Source organism: Pholcus phalangioides, unplaced genomic scaffold, assembly GCF_987345545.1.
Source record: "Pholcus phalangioides strain wild (caught in Gottingen) unplaced genomic scaffold, Ppha-v1.0 ptg000008l_1, whole genome shotgun sequence".
NCBI classification, from domain to species: domain Eukaryota; kingdom Metazoa; phylum Arthropoda; class Arachnida; order Araneae; family Pholcidae; genus Pholcus; species Pholcus phalangioides.
In genome coordinates, this window is record NW_028301601.1 from 50,623,577 (window position 1) to 50,648,832 (window position 25,256).

The 25,256-nt window shown below is 36.2% G+C and overlaps 1 protein-coding gene across 4 annotated transcripts in view; it reads right to left on the reverse strand.

Annotated features, from left to right (window-relative positions):
• The window catches only part of LOC149084458 (paired box protein Pax-6-like), a 134,295-nt gene that overhangs the window by 68,988 nt on the left and 40,051 nt on the right, over positions 1 to 25,256 (reverse strand). For 3 of the 4 annotated variants that reach the window (XM_089234865.1, XM_089234867.1, XM_089234863.1), the window contains exons 1-2: positions 18,854 to 19,282; positions 16,074 to 16,183 (exon numbers count right to left, since the gene is read on the reverse strand). In XM_089234865.1, coding sequence (XP_089090991.1) covers positions 16,074 to 16,183; positions 18,854 to 18,933 — 190 coding nt within the window. In that variant the 5' untranslated portion in view covers positions 18,934 to 19,282. Of the gene's footprint in view, positions 1 to 16,073; positions 16,184 to 18,853; positions 19,283 to 25,256 lie in introns of those variants that run through there. The other variant, XM_089234866.1, reaches the window with a different exon arrangement.

The following is a 25,256-nucleotide window of genomic DNA, read 5'->3' on the forward strand; positions in this document are numbered from 1 at the left end:
TTTCAATATCTGATATGGATCCCATTCTCCCGTATTTTTTAAGAGGAAAATATGGTCAGCTTAGATATTTATCGCTTGTATCGATACGCTGGAATGTATTGATATTTTTCTACCGGAACACCTAGGCGGGTCGCATTTAGTCCGTCGGCAGGAAGTTGTGCACCCCTGAGCTATAACGTCAATAAGCTGCGATCTCACATAATTATCATCAAGAACTACATTAATACGCCTCGTTTTCTATGCCAACGGTATTCAACTACCTCGGATATAACGACACAATTTTTCTGCGCTATCACTTTCCATTCTGAAGCATATCGAAATATGGTCCATTGAGAAAACAGTTTTACAAAATATCTGGGCTTGTCATTTCTGAAATAAGACTTTCAAGAAGACGAGATATCTCGTCAATCACGCCCCCCCCCCCCGTTTTTTAGAGTGGTAAATTTGCCTTCGAAATTTCCTCATGAGCTATCGTTTGCATTCGAGGGAGGCCCTAAATGATTTTCCTTCTTCAATTGCTGCCCAGAAAACAGAAAAAGTTTGATGGGCAACCTTGAAAGTACAGTCGAATCCCGTTCTAACGAATACCGTTATAGCGAAAATGTTGTTTCAACGAACGCTTTTCTAATTCCCCCAGCCAAGTTTACTTAGGAACAATTAAAAAAATCTCGAAATCCTTTATAACGAAATTTTGTTTTAACGAAGTGATTTCTCCGGTCACTTGGACTTCGTTATAAAGGGATTCGACTGTATATCAGGGATTTCTGGACATTTTTTACTTTCTTGGGAAAAATGAGATCAGAACTCTTTTTCTATTTCTTTACAGAGCCCAAAGAAAGGGGGGGGGGCACAGCGCCCCTACTTGTTGATACGCGTTTGAGGTTTGACCGGTTGCAGGAAAAAAGTTGTATTGGATGTGTCTTGCCCAGATTGGATGTCTGTGGGGTCCGAATTTCTCGGACCGTGGCCAGCTGGAAGGTGCAATTATTTCATGAGAGCTTGATGGAAATATTTAGGCGTTATATAGTAGGCGATTATCGTTACAATGGTTATCGTCAGGGTCTCGCCGCGGCACAATTAAAGATCAAACAAGTGGCCCGTGGCACATTTTTGATCATTTAAGTGATGTGTGGCACATTTGCAGATCCCTCAAATGACGTGCGGCACAGTTCCCGTGCGCTTAATCGCCCCGCGGTGCGGTTCCCACATTACTCAAGTGGCACGTTTCCACGTGACTTGAGTGGCCCACGGCACATTCTCAGATCGTTTAAGTGACCCGTTGCATATTTACATATAGTTCACTTGCGCGACCCGCTGTAGATTTACAAATCACTTGAAACGCCCACCAACGAAAAGTGGTACGCGCTCTCCTAAAGTTTGAGCACCCCCTTGACGTACGTACACCCGTATGTGTAACCAACTGATTTTTCTCACTCCAAACGTCAAAAAACCACTAACTAATCACACAATAGACGAATCAGAACAATCTCGCGGTCAAGATAAAAAAAAAATCAAAAAAATCGTCCGGGAAACGGGAGAAAATGGGAAATAAGCCGGAGAGAGAGAAAAAAAAATATCTCTAAATGCGGTCCAGGACGAAAAAAAAAAAAAAATCGGTGTTTTACAGGAAAAATACGGAAGTGATTCATTTTTCATCCCGAGGTCAAATCCTTCTCATTCCATTTTTTTTTCCCACTTTTTTTTTCCTGAAGGAGAACGGAAAAATCTCCGTTTCGTTTGTAATGTCGGCTCTTTTTCGTTACACGAGTATCCCCACCACGTATCGTAGGAGAAATAGCCATTTCTAGGTTTTTTGACGTCAAGATATGAAAGAAAAAAATGAAAAAAATAGGAAAGAAAATTTCTCTGGTAGGAAAAAAAAGAGATTGAGAGCAAAAAATGATAATAAAAAAAAACGTATAAAAATCTCTTTTCGCTTTCCTAGGGTGTGTCAAGAGATTATGAAAAATGAGGAAGCATCTCATCCTCTTTTTTTTTTTTTTACGGATTCATCCTCCTATTCCCCCCATCCACCTAATGCTTTCCCGCATCTTTTGCCGCAACAGCATCCGCCTTTGCCCGAAGAAAAAGACTACGGCAGTGGCGTAGACGGGAGAAGTTTATGGATATCTCGTATATACCTCTCTTTTTCCCTCTCTAACCCCATACCCCCCACCCCTTACATTTATTCAGATCATGCCACAAATTATTTTGCTATTCCTTCTCCGTTACGCGGCAAATAAATAGCGGAGGGATTTCTCTCTTTCCCCCAGTTTTTTCCCCCTTCTTTTCCCTACTGGAAAATCTCCGTTCCAAGTATTTTATTATTATTTTTCATATATATATATTTTTTTTAACAGCACCATTATTGATCTGGTAAATATGTATATATATTTTTTTCAAATGTTTTCCATGGAAAGCAATACAGGATGGGGATTTTTTACGGGGGCAACCAGTGTAGTGTGGATTGTTTGGGGGGAATCTCTGTCTTTGAAGCGAGTGCGGATCCTGGGGGGGGGGATGGGGCGATTAACCATCTAAAGATCCGAATAATATGGGGTTATTTTTTTTCTGTCCTGCAAAATACGGGATGACCCAATACACTCCATTTACAGCTGAAGATGTCTCTGCCTTCGCTCCATTTGAATACGCCCTTCCTCCACTCCATCCGCAGCTGAAGATATCTGCCTCGGCTACATTCGCAGCATATATATATATATATATCTGCCTCGGCTTGATTCGCAGCACGAAGATCCTTGCCTTTGCTCCAATCGCATCTGAATATGCTCGCCTCCACTCTATCCGCAACTGAAGATATCCGTCTCTGCTCCACTCACAGCTAAAGATATCTGTCTTTGCTCCATTCGCAGCTGAAGATATCTGTCTCTGCTCCACTCACAGCTGAAGATATCTGTCTCAGTTTCATAAGTGAATGTCAGGTACCTTCAGCTGTGAACGAAGCTGAGACGAATATCTTCATTGGCGAATGGAGGGAAGGCAGGATTTTCAGCTGCGAATGAAGAAGAGACATATATTTAGCTACGGATGGAGTAGAGGCGGGCTTATTAAGATGCGAATGAAGCCGAGGCAGATATCTTCAGGAGGAGACAGATATGGAGCTGAGACAGATATCTGTCTTTGCTCCATTCGCAGCTGAAGATATCTGCCTCGGCTTCATTCGCATCTTATTAAGCCCGCCTCTACTCCATCCGTAGCTAAATATATGTCTCTTCTTCATTCGCAGCTGAAAATCTTGCCTTCACTCCATTCGCCAATGAAGATATTCGTCTCAGCTTCGTTCACAGCTGAAGGTACCTGACTTCACTCAGGCACAGATTTAGGTCGGGGGGGGGGGCGTGATAAGAACGATCGCTACTTACAAGAGCCGAATGATATCGGAAAATCCGTCTGTCCCGTAAAACACGGGATGATTCAAAAACTTATACAATTCGCCCCTCTCAACACATCGTCCTGGATCCGCGTCAGCTTTGAAGGGAGTGTTACGTCATGATATTTCTCAACATGAGTCTTGATCAGATGGAAGAAATGTGAGAATGGTATTAGTTAAAAAAAAACGAGTTAAAGTTAAAATCTGTCCAAGACACGGTTGCATTTTATACATAAAAATTGTTAATAAGTTACTCTCATTACTATATAGTGTAGCACAAGGGCGATCAACCTCCTGCCTGCGGGCTGAATTCGGCCGCAAAGGGTTCCACCAGGTCCACAAAAATACGATATACCCCAGGAAAACCATATTTTCTTGAGAAGTTAGTTTATGAAAAATGCATTATAGCCGAGTTAAGTTGATATCACCCCCTCCCCCCATGCAAAAAAATTCAAAAATACATTTTTACAAAAAATAAGGATTTTGCATGAACTTCCGGGGTCTAGTGATAAGCACAAATGCCATTTTCATAGTACGGAATATACATCTTTGCCGTTTATCTTAAAATTACTGTAAAATTTTTAGCTTTCATATCCGTGTTTCTTTCGGAAAAGTGTTACTTATCGAAGAAATTTTGTACTAATTTTTTTTTTGTTTTATCACATAATATCCGAATTTATGACATGAACGTCGTTATAACCTGAAAACGTATAACAATCGTCTCCATTTTTACAGACTTACATACAATCTAGTGATTTTTCCATGTGAAATTTTTATTTGATGCAATAAGTATTATCAAGTTACGCTCTTTTGGTTTATATTTTTATATCATTTCGTTTTGATTATCAAAATTAATTTGGTTTAAACCCTCAAACTAATCATATTTAGAGATGGAACTCTCAGTAATGAGTTTCATAAATCAAACAATGTTAGTGGTATGTTCCACATTTCAACAATGCAATGTTCTGTCTTCTGCTGCACACACACACATCCACGTAATTCAATGCAACGTAAAATAACCTAAAATGATAAAAGAATGGAAGCTTTCAGGGCTGGTATGATGATGAGAAAATAGTTCCGAGCAAAGGAACTCTCTTCATTTATATGTACAGTGAAAATGTAACGAGTCGGCCTACACGGATTATAACGAGAATCCCGCTATAACGAGTGATTTGCTAGTTACCAAATAGCTAATGTTGAAGATACAAAAAATATTCTGTTATAGCGAGTTTAAAATTAGGAAGCATTTCACGTCAAAAAATCAGTTTCAAACTCATCTCCAACTCAAAAATATCCGTTTTTACGTCTCTCTTTTCAAGAATCGAACGGGATGACTCTTCATGGCAAAAATCGTGAAAATCCCACTGATGCAGTTGTAATAAAGCATGGACACACAGAAAAGTCACACTTTTTAACCCCTTCCTATTTTTTGGCTTCCCCACTGTGCGCATGGTGTGCGTTGATTTCTGGATCTCTCTCAATAATACAAATACAAGATCACAACAGGCAAAATGCCCAACGAGGTGGCTGAGAAAATGACAAAGGGAGTCTACTCATCGTTGAATAAGGGACCACGTGACCAGATGTTCAAAGTCGTATCCGAGTGACGGAAAAAAATCGTGCTAAAAACACTTTCCGATTAGTGGGGGAATGTCACTAAAACCATGGAGCCATGGAAATAAGGAGTGATATGATAATTGAGAATTTTAATTCCTCAGTTGGTTGATTTAATCACTTTAATAACGAAATTCTGTGTTAATTTGTCTAATATTAGATCGGAGTGATTCTAAAGACGTTCTAACGCAGATAAAGTAGCAATTTCGCACAACCGTCTGCAAAAGTCCGTTATAACGACGATTTTTCTCGTGATTGCAAACTGCCGTTATAACGAACTTTTACTGTATTACCTGTTTTGCATTCTTAAAAAAAAATGTTTGGTTTGTTTTCAGCACATTCAATAGAATTAAGGTTACTTAAAAAAAAAAGTGAGTTTTAAATATGAATTTCATTATACGGAAAATACCTCTCTGTGGAGGGGGTCGTCTTTATAAATGAGTGCTCTTAAAGGCTACTTTCCGATCCAGAATACCCCTTATAGATATGATGCAATGTAAGTACAGTCGATCCTGCTTATAACGTTCCCACTTATAACGTTTTCCCGCTACGTACCACTAATTTTCGTGGTCTCAACTTTAAAGTAATTCTTATTAAGATTTCCCGTTTAAAGCGTTTTCCCGCTCACAATATTTTTCTGTGACGGTTTTTTAAGAAACGTTATAAGTTGGATCTACTGTATTCCTATCCTATTATGTAGATAATTTCTTCGTACTTGCTCACCTGAAGGGCCAATTTTAGTGTACTTATACATTCAAGACCTGTCTACGCTGGACACCTACGATTCAATTTAAAGCATGTCCAAGTTATAAAAGGTGCCCAAGGTAAGCACGTACGAAAATGCAAAACATTCTGTGTGATAGGATTACGGTGCCGTTTACTATCAAAAACTTCAAGTGTAGGGACTTTTTTCGCAAACACAATGTGGCTATTATTTGATTGCATATGTCGAGAGAATGCCCTATTGCTTTTTATGCCTGAAATGCAGTTGTTACAAATAGGGTGACAAAAAATATTCGAAACCTTGAGTCGTATTCGATAGACGTTTCGTCCACATCTGGAAAGTATTTTCGGTACGGACAAGAGAGGAATAGTTTCGATCTCCTTGGCTAAGCTTGGCGAGCTAGCTGTCTCTGGACAGTCAAGGAAAATCAATAGACGAATGGAATCATTGATTGGTATATTAATGGAATATTTTGGTTGAATGTACCCATCCTGGTGAATGAAAACCTTTGAATTTTTGGAAACTTCTATTTTCTAGTCATCCCCTTATATTGGATGGGTTTGAATGGAACTCACCATAATCCGATACAACACAAAGTATCCACAATATTGCACTTCTACAACTTGGACACATCTTTAACTGGAGAGATTTTAACGGAACCGTAGGTCAGTGTTTCCATTAGCCAAACCGGGCCGTACATTCACTGTTTCATTTTTCCTCATTTATTTTCCATTAGTCGTGTGTATGATTGGGCTTCCTTTCACAAAAAAGGAATCAATCGGACCGCGGGCTGCAAAAGGTTGAGAACTTCTACCGTTCTTCTTCTTCCCACATCCTGCAGCAGGGCTTTTAGGCTGGGATCTTTGGAGGACCCACAACCACACTTTTCCCGAGCCTCTACATAATGAATTTATAGTATGGAAAAATCAAAAAAGGACAAGAATCATCTTGAGCCCAAGGCTGGAGCCCTGTCAGCCCCACCCTTGTGACAGACATGCCGTAGGTATTCAACTTCGACACAAGTTTTACTATATTGCCTGTATAATCTCCGATAACTCTCAGAGAAAAGACACTCAGATAATTTCTTAGAGATAAGTTATTCGGTCATTTTTAATTCGTAAGATGTATGCACTGCAATGGAATCATAGAAACATCATAATTGTTATGAATTAAAAAAATATTGTAACGGTAAGAAATGGGGAATTGACACTAAGCAGTTAATAATTCTTGTGTAGGATGTGATTACCCCATTTGAAAATCTCGCGTTTGAATTACGTTCAGAAGACCATTCGAGAGAGAGAGAGAGACTCTCTCAAGAATGTGAGTGATGATGGGATCGTGTATTTGTAAAGAGGGAGGTTGATCCTGTTTTTTTTGTTATTTCCGGGAATGAAAGGATAAGTAGGATAAAAGGAACTCCTACTCTAATTGCGCCATCAACCCTCCTCGGCGTAATAATAGCCATAGACGAAGTGATCAAAAGACGCCTCCATTTTCCGGACACTTCTGCTGCAAACATATTTTCATGTCATGTTATGAAAACCCCATAATTTATCAATTTCCCCGTAATTTGTTGCGAGTAAATACTATTTTTATGGTCCAGGAGAGAAGATGGATACACATTTACTGTTACATGCATTCATATGTGATATCATCGGAAAGTATTGAATAAAAAATAATTCTAACACGTAATTTTTACTCTATATAAACTTGCGGTAGAGAAATTTATCGTAAACTTATCTTTTTCTCTGGACGCAGAGAGCTCTTTGTATATTTAGAGAAACGCCCACTACAACGATAATCGATATAACGATATGTTCGACTACAACGTACTACATGCTCAACCCACGGCCCCACGGGTTAAATGTGGCCCTCGAATTCATCTGATGCGTCCCATGACCTCAAACCTAATAGAAATGCAATACGTTTTGGGTTGATATTAGAGAGTTACTCGATTTTGTCTACAGCAGCGAGTAACTCCCGCTATAAGGAGTTTTTTTTTATATTCTTTCTTGTTTTCTGCAACTGATGAAGGAACTTCATATAGTTCCGAAACGCGTATAGCCGTGGTTCTTTTGCAATTTCGGGTTCAACTACGTCGGTCACTCAAACCCAATTTTGTAAAAATTAATGTAAGCGGTACATTTACTGATCACTAAGGTGACCTACGGTGCGCGCACACACACATAGTTTCACATCACAAATGTCACTCGCTCCTTTCCAAACCACTTAAAGGCCCTGCAGAATATTCGCAGATTACTTGAGTGACCAGCGGCACAGTTCCAGTTCTCTTAAGGGGACCCCGAGCATATTTACAAAACTATTAAAAGATCCGCGGGGCAGTTTCACGTCATTTAACTGGCCTGCAGCATATTAACAGAGCACTTGAGCGGCCCGTCGTGCAGTTCCACGTCACTCAAGTTACTCGCGGCACGGTCCCAGATCACTCAAACAGCTCGCGACAGATTTACAGATCATTCAAGTAGCTGATCATTCAAGATCCGCGGCAAATTTAGCCGAACTACGGTGCAGTTTCACACTACAAAAGTCACTTGCTGCTCATTCCTAGCTCACTTAAGGATCCTTCGGCATATTCACAGATAGATCACTCAATAAGTGACTTGCAGCACAGATTCAGAGCATTTATGCTGCCCTCGGTTCAGTTCCACAAACTTATGTTAACCGCGGCACAGTTCTAGATCACTCGAGCTGCCCGGCATATATTTCCAGATCACTCAAGTGATCCGCGACAAATTTTCAAATCAATGAAGTGACCCGTATTCTCCTGAAGATTGAATACCATTGCTCTGTAGCGAAATATTTTTTCAAGTCTTGTTTGGAAAGACCTATAATCTAATATTAAACTATTACCTCCCGAAATCATATTACCTTACGGCGCAATCCCTCTACAACGATAGAATAATGTCTTGTGTCGCGTTATATTATAAAATTCTTGAACGGTAAGTTAAATAAATGACCAACAATTTTGTTTTTAGTATTGAATCTGATGTTATTTCTCTCGAGAGATAATGTGATGAGGTTTTCTTCCGCCATTGAATGAAATATGAGTGCAGCTTATTTACCAGAAATTATTGTAATTTAACTTGCATATCTAAGCTTATAGAGAAGTGCCACCTACCCAAAAAAGTCTTCAACTAATTTTTTTCCCCTTTCGTTATAAGAACATAATATCCAAATTTATGACATGAATTTCGTTATAACCGCATATACGCGTCTGAAAATTCTTTCAATTTTTCAAGATTTCGAAAAATGTCTAGGGATTTGTTTTTTCAATGTGATAATCAAAGCTTTTTACGTCAACACATACTTCCAAAGAACCAAAAAAAAGTTCATAAGAAAAAGTAAGTTAAATTCTCAATGAAATCAAGAATTTAAAGAACTCAAATAAAACCCCGAATGCTTTTTTGTTTGGGTTCAAGTCAATACCTTGTAGCAAGTCTACTATAAGCTTATTGTGGATTGTACTTGTAGGGGAAGGGGGGAAACTTATATTTAGCACAAAATGCATTGTACAGTGAGCTTTTACGATGCAAATTCATTTTTTATTAATATAATTTAGCGGAAATTATTGTAATTTAAATAGCGTATCAAAGCCTCAAACGAGAAAGTGACATCTACCGATTTTCTTTTAGAGCAATTTCGTTATATCCAAGTACTCGTTCAACAATTTTATTTCTCCACATTTCATGAAGGCTGGTGAATTCACGTGATGGGTATAAATGTATTTACATATACGTTAATACATTTTAATGATGCAATGAATTTTTATCGAGCTAATTTTTCTTACGTTACATTTTTTTATATCAATTTGTTTTCTTTGATTATACATACATATGTGAAGTGGTGACGGCTAAAAATATGTATGATGCACATGGAAGTTAGCCATGTGTTTTATGAAATTGCCTGATTGAAATCTCGAAAATTTAGCGCAATACATGAGGAAGCACCCGATCGTCTTAACACACTGGATGATGCGTTTTACATTATTAACTGGTAAATGGATATTTTTCATGCATATAAATATATAATGCGAATTCGAAAATTGCTTGAAGTGTAAGCAAGGTTTAAATGCTACTTACTATTAATAAGCTTGATAGTAGTTACTATAGGTCGTCTTTTCACGCGTGGGAATCCTCTCTGTGTAATGAAGTACATCTGATGAGCTTGCAAAGTACAAGCTTTAGGTGCGATTTTTAAGAGCCGTTCTGGGAAGGCATTTTTTTTTGTCCTATGGGAGCCCATAATTTGTTAAATTGGTAAAAAATATTGGATGAAAAAATGCCGCAAGAGCGAGCAAATACACTGCTCAACACAATTAGAGAAAATACAGTTTTTATTTAATATTGTGATTTTTTTTCAACATTCTCTCTTCAATAGATCAGATATTGGTAAAGAACATTGTTAGGTACTCACAAACACACCACGCAGTTATGTCACGAGTTAATCATCAATTAAATTTTAGTAAATTTAAATAAGCAAATTTATTAAATTTGAATGAATAATACGTATCCCTCCTAACTGTTTTGAGCAGTGTGTATTTCACGAGCAGGTAAAGCTATTCGATGCACGAGATCTCGCCACTTTGGGCGGGACAAAGGCTACACTTTGTTGCACTGTATTCTGCATAGAATACATTGAACTGTACTATGCAAATTTATATGTAAGTGGTTATTTATCGCTTTTATTTATGGGGAAATCGTTGTAAATTAACTTGCATATCTTAGCTCCTAATCGAAAAGTGTCAATTTAGCCGAAACTACTATATATTTGTTTGTCGTAACATAACATCCAAATTTATTTTGTTATAGCCGCATATTCGTGCGAAAATTCGATCGATTTTTCTAAATTTATAAAAACCAAGTGGTTTGTTCGGTTTATATCGATATGGATATTGCAGCTTCTAACCGTCAGGACACAACATGGGTTTTTCTCTACAATTTCCCAAATGAGAAACGCCATCTAAGAAGCAATATAAAAATATAATGTTGTTGCTTCAGATTCTGTATCTGTGTGGTTTTAATAATAACTTATTTAACTTACATTACTTCATACAAAATTCGTGAAAGAACTGGAAAGTAATCGAATTATCACACACACAATTGATGCAATAATTTAATATATTTGAATGACGCAATGGATTTTTACCAAGTCATAGTCGTTTAGATTATATTTTTATGTTATTTTGTCTTTCCATAAAAGATTTGAGTAGTAAATGCAGGTTACGCATAAAAATTTATTTATATCTCTGAAATTCAGAGAAATAGATGAACACAATGTGAGATAAAAAAAAATTAAATTTGAGATCAAATTCTCAGTATTCCTCGCACTTAGGCATAAACAGTCTATTGCGACTATGCATTGTTTTACTATTTGATGATGAGTTTCAAAAGCTTTTTTGGTTGGTTATTAGCTGCAGAGACGGATTTAAACGGTCCCGGATTTGATCCGGGACCTCGTAAAACCAAAATTTCACATTTAAGAGGCCCAATATTTTCTTTTGCGTAAATTGATTTTATGTTGATGTGATACAAATTCGAAAATTGCTTGAAGTGTAAGCAAGATTTTGTTCTAGTTATTATTGGCAGGCCCGTCTTGACGCACGGGCTCACCCTAGCAAAACCTGGAATCCTCGTGGAGTATGAAGTGCATCTGATGAGTTTGCAAAGCATTAACATCAATTTTGCGAACTTGTAAGAGGCCTCCGTGCTTTTCTTGGCCCCTGGGGCACATAATATTGTTAAGACGTCCCAGACTGAAAAAAGATATTTGGTGAAAATGCAGCAGACGCAGAACAAACATTTGGCTAACGAGGGGTAAATCTCATTCAACGGAAGAGTTCTCTCGCCACTCTATACTGGTCCATGTTGATAACTTGTCGTAAGAAGCAGCCTCTCCCCCATTTTCATTCTGTATAGAATACATAGTGCTGTATCTATATCCTACTATGCTAATTAGAAGTTTAATTATGCTAATATAATGTGCTTGTAGCTAATTATGCTAGCTTATTGTTATAATTATGCTAGTTCATTGTTATAATTATGCTAGTTTAATAACTAGTTTAGACGTCGTAAGAAGCGTGCATTTCGCTAATTATGCTTTCAGGGATCTAGGTTGGCGACGTTTAAAGCGATCGACGTTGTACCGAAGTATTAGTGACAGTCGGATTCTGGAATAGGGAAAAACTGATTTCAAAAATTTCACATTTTTTTGAAATTCGCTTCCAAGTACTAGATTTTATAGATACGAAATTAATTCATGGAATGAATTTAATACGAATATAAGTTGAGATGTTCCACTGAATTTAATTAAAATTAATTAATTAAAATTTACATTAGATTAATATATTTTGTAGGATTCGAATACACTTGAAACTCTCAAACTATATATGTTACGGTAAATGTGGGAACCCAACCCGCAAGGGTAAAAGGCTTATATCCCTGGAGGGACAGAGCCTGGGTCGTGACTGGTCTGTCGGTAAATGTGAGAGTAGCATTTCCTATCACCGAGTACTAATGGTATCGCCAACTTTCGTCAAGGGCGTCGCCACAAGCTGTTGACTTTGATGATTGCCTATTCAATGTTTTTTGAGGAGAGTGGCCATTTTTCAAACTATTCTGGGGAACCCATGGATTAAGCGAGGGAGCCGTGGGGGCAAAAGTTCGAGAACCACTGTCGCATACCGTGGATTCCATGAACAATTTACATTTGCTGCATCTTTCTGAAATTTAGTACCTCTCGTGACATATCTGCCCCCAACGCACTTGCACCACTATATTGCCATGAATTTGGAATCACAGGCCTATTATTGATCATTATAGTTTAATCCTCATAATATCTACGAAATACCTGGCTGATCTCACGGCACACAGGTTGGGAATCACAGCTACATGCATCCTAACACTGAAACAGTCGAACCTCATTATGCCGAACTTGCGAAATATGCATCAGATATGTTACGGTAAATGTGATAAATCGGTTATTATACAGAAAAACTGGGTTATTATGGATATTTACCAAGAGTCTTGGTACGTTTGATAAATTTATTACTTTCACTGGTGAATATACATAACACCCAAGCGTCGTTGGTAAATTTGATAAATACTTAAAATTTATCGCTTTTATCTGTGATTATGCATAATACCCTAGTGAAATTGGTGAATTCGATAATAATATGAAAAGAATTCCAAACGAGTCTGGTATGTATGATGAATTTTGTTGGACCCCCCGATATAATGTCACATGAATGAAATATCACGAAAAGAACATCATATAGTATAATTTATCATGTTAACCAACGACGCGACGCTTAGGTAAAATTCATAATCACCAGTGAAAGTGATAATTTTTTAATACTCATTAAATTAACCAACGACGCTTGAATGCTATGCATAATCGCCTTTTAAAAGTGATCAATTTAGGGAAATTTATCAAATTTACCAAAATTCTCGGTAAATATGCATTGGCTGCTACGTATAATAACCGGATTTATATCACGTTCACCGCGTAACAGATATATTTCACGTTGACGTCGAATCGCTGATTCGTCGGTTAACACAGAATTCGGTTAGAACGAAATGTTTTCGGTGTTCCTTCGACATCGTCTTAAGGAGTACCAACTGTATTACACAACACACATAAATGGCACATTCATTTCAACTTAGTTAAATAAATTTAATTCAATATTAAATATAAAATTATAGTGTCAGAAATCTTCGCAATTCGAATTCCTAAACATAAATAATACTCAGGGGTATAACACTCATTAAAATTTAAAAACAAATATCTTTTTATTATGAAAACCTGATAAAAACTCAATTGAAATGGTAAATAGTAAACACATATATTTACAAAAAAATAATAATGTTGATTTGAATACGTAAATAATTAATATTCAAATTATATTTCGATATATATATACATACAAACAAAAAAAAAAAGAATTATCATTAATTAAATCTCTGAGATAAGATCATGAGATTAATGAATTCACTGATATTCATGAAATCCACCAAAAAAATGATAACATTTTTTATTAAAATAAGTAAATAAATTGGTTTTTCCCCCCTAGAAAAAGATAAATAATAATTTTTTATCATGGGAAAGATAATCAAAAAGAATATTCAAATAGGTAAAATAATTAATTAAATCGAAATTTAAATCGAATAAATTTCGTTTCCTTGTTATTTTATTTATTTATTTTTTGTAGATTTTAATCTAAGGAAAATATTTCTGAGAGATAAAAAGGAGATAAAAAAAATATAATTAATTATTCAGTCCTAAGGGAAATTAAATATTTATGTTAATTATTATTATCTAGCTCTTTTTCTTCCGTGAATTTTATAAAGATTTAAGATTTAGATAATTTTTCTTCTCCCTCCCTCCCGCCCTCTTCGTCATGATTATAATTATTTCGCGTGTGTTTCCGGAGATGGTATTAGATGATATAATTATATCGGAGAGGATATCTTGATTTTTTATTCTTTGTTTCGATTGAAATTGTGTTTTAACACGACTGTAGATTAAACAAAATGCGTGAAGGGACGGAAATAATTAATTATTATTATTTTAATAGTACAGTATTACATTAAACATATTTAACAATTTTACTTCACACTCGGAATGCGATTAATTAAAAAAAAGTCTGAAGAAAATGGATACCGCGGTTAATGTAACAATGCTTTCTGGAGATAATTCCTGATAACGATATTGTAAAATCTAAGTGGATTGAGCTATTGACGCTTCATTTCAACAATGCGTTGTTTCTCTTTCTTCTATTTTTAATTTTGATGACAAATTATTCCTTAAAATATTCATGTACAGCAGGCCTATTATGAATGATGATTAATTAATTTTATTTTTTATAATTTAATAATCTAATTTATTTTATGATTTAATTATCTGCTTTTTTACAATTTAATTATTTGATTTTTTTAACTACTTTAATATTTTTGTCTTTAGTATTATAGTTAGCATATTTAGCAATTTGACTTCATATTCGATATGCGATTAATTAGAAAGGTGTGATGAAATTGGATAATGGTTTATGTAACAATGCTCTTTGAAGATAACTCTTGATAACAATAATGCAAATTCTAAATGGATTGAGTTAATCAATTAACTCAACATTTCATCTCAACAATGCATATAATCAACATATCATTTATTGTTTCCTCTTTCTTGTTTTTTTTAAATTTTGATGAGAAAACAATCTTTAAAATATCCATATATAGTAGGCCTATAATGATTATTAAATTAATTTAATTAATTTAATTAAAATAATTTAATAATTTGATTTTTTTATATTTCTTCAATATTTATGTATTTAATATTACAATGAACATATCTAACAATTTTACTTCATATTTGGTATGTGATTAATTTGAAAAGTGTGACAAAAATGGATATCGGTGAATGTAAATATATTTTTTGAAAATTGTAAAAATACTGTAAATTTTAAATGGATTGAGTTATTGGCGCTCCCCCTCAACAATGCATGTACGAGCGGCGTTCTCAATGCCTATCCTTGTGGGGCTGTGATTGCAAAAATTGAATTAACCCTTGTAACACCAGATATTTCTGATGGTATTGAAATGCTGTTGGCTACTGTACTATTTACAACAATTCTGTACCGTGAATTTGGAAGCACAAAATGAACGGTGCAATCGAAATCACAACGGTTACCGACTCATGCAACCCAATGCAACCTCAAGATTTTTATTGATGGCTACACAATGGCTGTTACTCAACAACGTGGTCTTCATACGAATTAGGTAAACCAGCGTTTCTCAGCCGCAGAAAGAGTTGTAAATTTAATTATAATACAATGAGAGTTATTCAGTTGTATTCCATCGGGATTAGTAATGTTCGCGCATGTCCACAGTGGGTCCGTATAATTGTTTCACACATTTTAACATTTTACTGTAAAGCCAGACATGGCCCACGCTCGCTCCCATGGGGGGGGTGAGATATAAGCACTGTACCCCCAAAGAGTTGGGCCACGCTGCCTACATTTTACTGCAAACATTTGAGAAACGCTGATGAAATGCTGATTTAAATTATCAAAATGCACTAACACCTAAGCGTACGTTATGTCGCTGAAATAAATCTTTTTCTTTCATATATTTTCTTCAAATTTTAAAAAACATTTGTCAAAAATTCGAATATATTTCAGACTTGGATGGCATCGGAAAAATGTTTAAATGAAATATTTTAATGCTTAAAATTACGCTTGAATGCATTTTAGCACATATTAAAAAAAACTGAATGACACACGTGATTAAAAGTATGAAAAAATGTATGCAATGCTTTTAAATGCAAATTTCTGACCTTTGTGTGGCATGGCGTCGTCCGAGCTGTCCGTCCGGCAGTGCCCTTGGAAGAGCGCCGAGCCTGGCAGAGCCAGGGGCGTTGCCTGATGTCCAGGAATACTGAGATCTCTGAAAAGACAATGCATATTTGTTTATTTTTATCTACATAATCGATCGATCTTTAAATTGATTATAATCAATTGTATAATTTACGGCTTCAAATATCATAGTATCTTCTTGGACCGTCATGATGAAATCTCAAATAGTCCAATATTAAGTCATTTTATAAAAGAATTATGATTATCTTGAAGAAAGGAGGCGCGTTAATGACACTAAAAAAAGAAAATTTAAATAAATTGATGGCAATATTTCAACATGATATATTTCACATCGAATGCTCTTGAAATATTTCTGATTAATTTGGTATTACATAGAGCTGTATAAAATATTAACGTGTTTTTGGGTATTCGGTGTTATCCAAAGTACGATGTTTTTAACAAAGGATAAGACCGTTCTTCTTCATTTAGAACACGTGCAATTCAAAATATAGAAATTTGAAATTTCATAAAAATACTCGTCAAACAAATCTGCAAGCAATCATGTTTTTCTACTGCAGCAATTTTTCATGAATAATGATATATATTACCGCGTTTAAAAAGTTAAATGTTCTGATTAGTTTCAACAATAAATTAGATTAAATTTCATCAATAAATTAGATTAAATTTCATCAATAAATTAGAACGAAATATTCGCTGATGAAACGGCAATTTTTCTTTTAATTAATGGCATTTGACGAAATGCCATTTTACACATCAACATTTGCAAACGCATTCCACTTCATAACGATTTGAATTCACTAATTGACAACACTCAATACTCATTCGGGTAACGATTCTAAATTACCATAACAATAATAATATATGCCAAGATAATTACAATAATAATTAGTTATAATGATTATTTTTCGTTTGCATCAACACTGACAAATTTTTGCGATGTTTTGCAGTCATTAAATTCGGTGAGAATTGCGCAAGAAACGTACACATCTATTTTCCAAAGTGTAAATGGATATATGATAAAATCTCACTTTTTGCATTCAACTATATCATGTAAAACTATGCCCAACTATGAACCTCATATTAACACTTACTAATCGAAACAAAATTTAGTAAAGTACAATGTGACAAAAAAGAAATATTTAAATACACATTATTCAATATGTATCATAAAACAATAACTTTTTGCGCTCCGGATAGCTCAAAATACACCGATGATTTTACCAATAATCCTTCCAGTTTTTCTACAAATCATTTCTCAACAATGCCGTTTTTTTTAACAATGCGTTCCTCAACAACACTTTTTTCAGCAATGCATTTCTCAACGATACTGATTTCTTTTTTCACCAGTGCATTTCCCAACAATAGGCCTACTGACTTTTCAACAATGCATTCCTTAACCATACTAATTTTTTGTTAAAACGATCAACAATAAGGATTTTTCAACTATGTATTCCTCAACAAAATGATTTTTCCACAACAATTTCCTCAGTCATACGAGCATAATTGATTTCAGTTTAGTTTTACCTTCAAATGTACCGTATAGCTGATGAAAAAAAAAAATCGAATAATAGTAATACATTTAATTGACACTAGAAAAGAACTATAATTTAAGAATTAATATTTTAATTTATTTTTTACATTATTGATCGCGCTATAGTGAATAGAAACTAATAGTGAATTTTAAATAGAAAATACGATTTTTTTTTAAATTACAAATTACCATAGTGAAAATTTTTGAACAAGATAAATTTTAAATTGTAAAATAAAAGTCCATGCAAAGAAGTGATACTGATAATTGAAAAATTAGCCCGATAACATTTTCTCACATTGTCCAGAGTTCAGTATAACCAAGCAACCCAGATAAGTTAATTTTACGGATTATCATGCGATATAAAATGAACATCGTGGTACACTCAACATTTCAAAGTAAAATACTGTGCTTTGAAACCCGATGTAATTACTCAGCGAACCAAGAAAATGTAACGAAAATATATCAACATTATCATCACATGCCATCAAATTTATGCTAGAGTTGTCATGTTTTCTAAATCGGCATCGTTTGTACCATCAGAAAATGTGCTTCTATGCATTTATTCGCCATAAAAAATTGTAATTGATTACTTGATCAATAAAATTCAGTTGCATGCATTGCTCCTGTAAAGTTGTTTACCGCAATCCACTTTTGTGTCTTACACAGAAAGTTGCAACAGCGCTAAATTCTTTAGCGCTTTCGGTGATACTGTGGAGTAAATTCACCGATGTCATCAGACACCTTTAGAATAACGAAGAAAAGTGACGAAGTTAAAATTAAATTAAAAATGAATTCGAGATAATTATTAAAAAACATATTGTATTATATGTATGTATATTTCAAAAATCTAAATTATCGTTATAGAGGGATTTATGAAGAAGTTTGAAGAAGTTTAAGTATGAAGAAGTTTAACATTGGACTATAGGCAATTCCAAACAAGATTTGAAAAAAAAAGTCGTTGTAGAGGATTTATCGTTATATCGAGTATTGTTGTAGCGAGGTTTCACTGTATTTCGAAGTATAAAATCAACGAAAATTTTGAATATTATGTCCGATCTTAATTCAAACGCATTAATACCGATACATTAAAATGACAACATCGTTGATAAAGTCAAAGATGTAAGTATATATTTGTCACGGCCAATGTCCGAAGTATGGTCATTTCGGACATCGGCCGTAACGTTGAAAAACAGACAAAGACACTCTTACCTTCGTGGCACGAAAGGGAAATACGCGGAGTGCGGGCCGGTTTCCTCGGCGAGAGATTCGGCGTTCTGCCGGCAAACCATCCAAGTAGAAAAGCGGTCCCCGTAGCGAATAAAGTCCAATAATTCTTCAATTTTTAAATCTTATAAAAAAAATTCACTTCAAAACAAGTCCTCCTTCAACAATTTTTCTTTCACTTTATTTCTTATCGAAATACCGAATTTCAAAACAAAATGAAATCAGAACTCGAAATTCTCACGTGGAGGACGAACAAGAAAAAAAAAAAATCAGCGAAAATTCAGAAAATTCCTAAAAAAAAACCATCAAATTTTTTCAAAAAAATTAAAAAAAATTAATCAAAATTTTTTCCGATGAATTTGAACGGATCGGAGCAAGAAAATGGCCCTTCGCTCTTCCTCCGTGAAAAGTCGGCTACTGTTTAACCACCGCCGCCATGCACTTTAGCTGCCTCGTGCTTGTGTGTGCGTGAGTGTGTGTGAGGGGGGTCCCGTTCCCCCTTCTCTCTCTCTCTCTCTCTCCTCTCATACATGACGTCACGCGGGATGGGGGGGGGGGACTCCTTAAAAAAAAGGGCGGAGTCGATAGGGAGGGCCTGAAGACCCCCCATGGTATTATTTGACTGGTGGACGTGGAGTGAATCGTGGGGACCCCCGTCTTCAATGTACGAGCATCGCAATTTTAAATGATTTCTTTCCTTTTCTATATAACTCCCGTTTTTCTTTCGAGATTTTTGTATAATAAAGATTCGTCTCTATTTAGACGAGGAGCTATGGGGCCCACAGCGTGTGGTTAGTTCGAGTACATTCAACCTAACTTTACAAAATCAAGGTTTCCCATAAGAATATTATTGTATTTATATGTATTTTTGTTACGTTTTACGACTGTTATAATGAAAGGAATAGGAAGTCTAGTACTGTGCTCTCGCTCTCTCTTCTCACGATGAAAGTATAAGTCAAGAACGTTAAGGACTAACACTGACTTTTTTTTTCTTTGCCTTTTTTACCATTCGGTTAAGAACTAGGGATTATAGTATTAAGTAAATGTTTCTCTTTAATATACAGTGACTTTTTTATTCGGGAACAAAGTCCTCGTATGATGTCTCTAACAGGTCCTTAAGATTTTTTACGTGTGAAATATGCTTTCACTGAAGAAAGTTCGCAAATGAAATGGATTTTCTTTCTATTATCCAGATGAGGGTCTCTGTAATCAGGGGTTCACGGACCCCTTGGGAGTCGTTGGAGAGATTTCAAGGGGCCCTTGAGCTTTATAATTAATTTATCTATATTCTTATAATTGACACAAGTGTCCGCACACTCCATATTGTTGATACGAATGGTTAGTGAAACGCCAGAGGTCAAGAAAAGGTATTTGGTCGAGAAAAGGTTAAGAACTAGGGTATTGGGTAAATATTTTCTCTTTTACGTAATAGTTACTTTTTATTCGGGAAGGAATAAAAGGACCTGTTATAGGTCCTCTTATGAGGTCTTTAACAAGTCCTTAAGCATTTTGTATGTGCGAAAAATGCTTTCACAGTAGAAAGTTGCAATATGAAATTGATTTTCTTTTCTATCAAAGGTTACCCATAGGTCAACGGACTCATTAGGAGTCGTTGGAGGAATTTCAGGGGGCCGTAGTTAAGATGAGAAAACAATTAATCAATTACTATAAATCAGTGGTTCTCAACCTGGGGCCATATGCCCCCCCCTAGTGGTCCTGGGATATTCAAAGGGGGCCGCTGGTGCAAATAAGATGAAAGGTGAGCCAAGACAAGCGGTGAAGGGGGAATGCTGTAAAAAGAAATAAAGCTATCAAGTGAAATATGGTAAGGGAAAAAAATGTGATTTCTTTTAGAATACAGCGGAGCTGTCCATGAAACATCTTGCTCTTGGATGGGAGGTAGAGGGGCCCTTGGTCGCCACGGAAAGAAAATATGGTCTAAAGGGGGCCATGGGCTGAAAAAGTTTGAGAAACACTGCTATATATGACATTTGAGATTATTTTGTCGGGTACGTTGCCTTCATATTATTGGCACAGAGGGTCCGTGGAACACGAAAGGTTAAGAACCCCTGATCTAGATATTTGAGCATTAACGAATTATTTTTAGTGAACACAATTTCATTTTCTTATGGTGTCCCAAATTTTCTGAGCCTAGCGCTGTCTTAACAGCATCATGGACCCCCAGGAAAAAGTGATGTTCCAGGAGCCACTACCAGGTTAGGGGCCGTTCAAGTATTACGTAAGGAAATTTTTAGCCATTTTTGACCCCCCCCCCTATCAGCAAAAATCAGCAAAACGATGACTCCCTCCTCCCCCTTGTCAGCAAAATGTCGTCATCAGCTCTGCCCCTCTGAATCCTAACTCATATTTTCATAAAGGGTGGTTGCTGACGTATGTATGTTTCAACCTTTTGGATGGTCATCTACTCTTATACTCTCGTCTTCTAGATTTTAATTCCTGGATTTAAAAATTCATTAATCTGACGGAAATGCTGCTGATTCACTCTTAAAGCATATAATCTCCATAGACTTAATAAATATTGATAAAGGTTCGAAATATTACCTTTTTTCCGGTAATTAAAATCGTGCCTACAATGTGACGTCTGATCAGCCATATTGGACAATGTAAAGGTATTCAAAACACACTAACACCTTTAAGATTAACGCCAGACTTCACATCTCAGTAGATTTACCTTTCTCTCTCTCTCTCTCTCTCACACACACATGTTGCCACAAAATAATTTTCTCGCCAACTAATTTATTTATTCATATACAGTCGGCCCCGCTTAATCGTATATCAACAGCACACAATATCCGATTATGCGGATAACAATTCAATTGTCATTTTGCAACGTTTGTATAGTTTGTATATTGAAAACTGATGAAGAATCAGTATTAATAAAGCTTCTCGAATAAATCAAATATCAAAAATGAAAATTATAATTCATTTTATAATGATCACAATACCTAAGATTTTACCTTTCATTAAGAAAGTTAGCGCCCTCGATTAGCTAATTATAGAACAAAAATAAAATAATTAAATGTACGTATATTGAAGACAACTTGAATACTTAGAGGCCAGTGGGCCGGCCTACCGATACGATTTCAAGCGGGGGGAGGAAGTCGTTGAAATTATCAAGCGGGGAACTTTAACACTGGGAGAAATTGTGATGGCGGAGGATTTCATCCGTTTAAGCGGGGTATCCGTTATGAGGATATCCGTAAACGTTTTGATGCTAAACAAGGATTTATTTTTGATGTAGGGGGAAAGAAACACCAGCCGAAAAATGTACCTACAAAAAACCCCCGACAACTTTTTAAAGGACCTATACAATATCGAGTATTAGAAATATTTTGAACAAAAATTCAAGTTTTTCTCCCCGTGTGTATATATTGGATAAAAGACTATAGACACGTCTAGATAAAATAGCTGGACATTGTACGCTACAGCAAAAAAAATATTCATTGCTGGGCGCCGTCCAGTCGATAAGAGATGAGACATTCTCAGATATATCGGTGAGGACAAGTTATGACAGTGCTTAGACAAAAGCAACTGCCTCTTCAATTTTGAACCCCCGCATCGTAAATATGTTAACGCGGGAAAATACAGGGTTGGCGGGGGCCGCTATATGCAGACACTATGTAATTTAGCGAAGTATTTTCTTTGCTCCTCTCTTCGGTGCTCGATTTATTTTGCATTTTCTTGTATCTTTCAGGCATGAATTTTTCGGTAGGGGTTTGAAGGATAGTACAAAGAGAAAGATTCTATGGGAAATGATAACTTGAGATTTCTGACAAAAAAGTAGATACAACTCCTATTCTAAGATTATTTGATCAAACACTGAAGACAAAAATATTTTATTTATAATTTCTTCTTATAAGCCTGCTCACATAGGCCTACCCCCCAAAAAAAAGCCCTTTCTTCAACCTTTTTACAGATTTTGAGGGAATCCATTGTACAGTTTCAAAAGCAACGTTTACAAAATAGATACGATAAGTGCAATATTTGCGAATTTTTATGCCATACATGCGAACATATGACTTTTACCATTTTTCTGCAAAATCTTGATAATCCATACCTTTTGAAGCAGAAATACATACCAATCTTTCTGAGCACTTTAACTAAGTAGGATCTATTTTAATACTTGTCCTTGTAATTACTAATTATAACAATAATTGTGTCATTAGTTCGTTTTCGAAGAATGAATGCCAAATTTTTGATTTGACAAATATTTTTGTGGATGAACGCAAAACCTTTGATTTCAAAAATATTTTGTAGGGGAATGCCAAAAAAATTGAAACATATTTTTGTGAATGGATGCAAAATTTTTGATTTGGGATTTTTTCTTTTCTTGTTTTTTGCGAAATTAATGCATTTCTAATCATGAAGCATGATCAGCTTCAATTCATAAATTAAAAATCAGGCTTTGCTCGAGCCCTAAGGCCTGCTGTGAGAGTCATTTATGTAATGGAACAGAGACTTGTCATTCAACGTGATTTTATTTATTCATGTTACAGCGTAGGCCGAAACCTATGCATGAAGTTGTGGATTAGAGTACAGATAATTGAATCGATCAAACACCAAGGAAGCAAGAAACCATCGCAATATGCAATATGACCCAACCATTAGCTATTACTTCCTTCGGATAAATCCTCCGGAAGATCCCTAAACGCCGCATCTCAGTATGACTGGGTCTTGACCCAGGGTAAGGTAATTAAGGTAAAAGATAATAAAAAGTATTTGTTGGACATAATAAAGGCCTGTCCCACGATTCTTGGTACTCGACGCAGGGTAAGGTAATTGAAGTAAAAGATAATAAAAAGTCTTTGTTGCACATAACACCGCAAAAACCACAGCCGGCGTGTGTTTGTTCCGAACAAGTAGGGGATTTCCTTCACGCCGGCTGTGGTTTTTGTGGTTTATGTCCAACAAAGACTTGTTATTATTTTTACTTTAATTATCTTACCCTGCGTCACGTACCAAGAATCGTGGGACTGGGCCTTTAAACTGCAAACCGCTAAATGCTATCGGCAACCACAGCCGGAATCACTACTTCTACTTTTGCGGAAATTTCAAAGGAAGACGCTGGGTGGGGGAGAAAACCTCCCATTCCGTCATTATTTTATGGCCTTTGTGGTTGGAAGCCATAAATTATTGCTTCCCCGAGGCCCGAGGAGAATGACTGGAAACAGTCATAGTCAGAAGGGGCCTTTGAAACGTCTATCCACAGATTCAAATTATCAAATCACTTAAGTGGCCAGTGACTCGCGCCACATTTCCAGATCATTTAAGCTGCCCAAGGCACATATACAGAACACCTAGGTAAACCCAAGAACCTTTCCAAATCACTTGAGCGACCCGCGGAACTACTCCAGTTCACTTAAGTGACTCAATTCATTTGCAAATTAGCCTACTTAAATGGTCCGCGGCACGCTCCTAGTTCATATAATGACTTATGACGCATTTACAATTCACTCAAGTGGCTGGGGCGTTTTTACGGATCGCTTAAGCCATCTTGACACACTTCCAGATCATTTAAGTGACTCGGAACACATTTTTTTACTTAAATTCCTCGCGGGACACGTACAGATCACTCAAGCGGTCCACGACACGTTTCCATACCAATGCTCTCACTCTCCAAAACGTTGAGCACCTTATTAACAATAACATTAGCATAATTATGAGACCATGAGGACTCCAGCCTTGTTGGAGCCCTTAGACTTGTTAAGCGGACACATCGTGTCTCGTTAAACGTGATTTTATTTATTGATGTTGCAATATTATTCTTACATTATATTTGGCAGAGGCCAAGAAGCGTATGGGAAATAAATGAATTAAATCGTGTCACGAGGTTTCTTTTTTTCGTATAGAATCTTCATACGTGAATCTTGAATGTGACTAGTGAGGCACCAAGCCCAGCCATGCGCCAGAAGGTGTTTATGTGGCGCCATATCACTGTTTTCAAGGTATGCAACAAATGTCTCCGAATGTCGGTGTTTAGTTTGCAATAACGACAGCAGTGGTACAATATCAGTGTGAAATATCGCCCTTGACCACCCGGAAGATCCATACCACGAAAAATTTTGCAGCTTTATCCTACAGTCCCGTAATACGTTTCAATCCGCCGCCGTCATTAACAGAACTTCTGAAGGAAAAAACCGCTAAAAGCATTTACATTTCTCGATTGAAAGGGGGGATATCGGTTCTACGAACAACTAGAAATCCTTAAAAAAAACCACCCCATGCACAAAAAAAGGCACCGAAAGGCGCCATCTAAGTAAGCAATCCCAATCCCATCCTTTGAATACTAGTGGATAACCATCGGGCTCTCATGCCTACCACATGGTATCCCTCGCATGTACAGCATTTGTGGGGGTACGCCCGAACA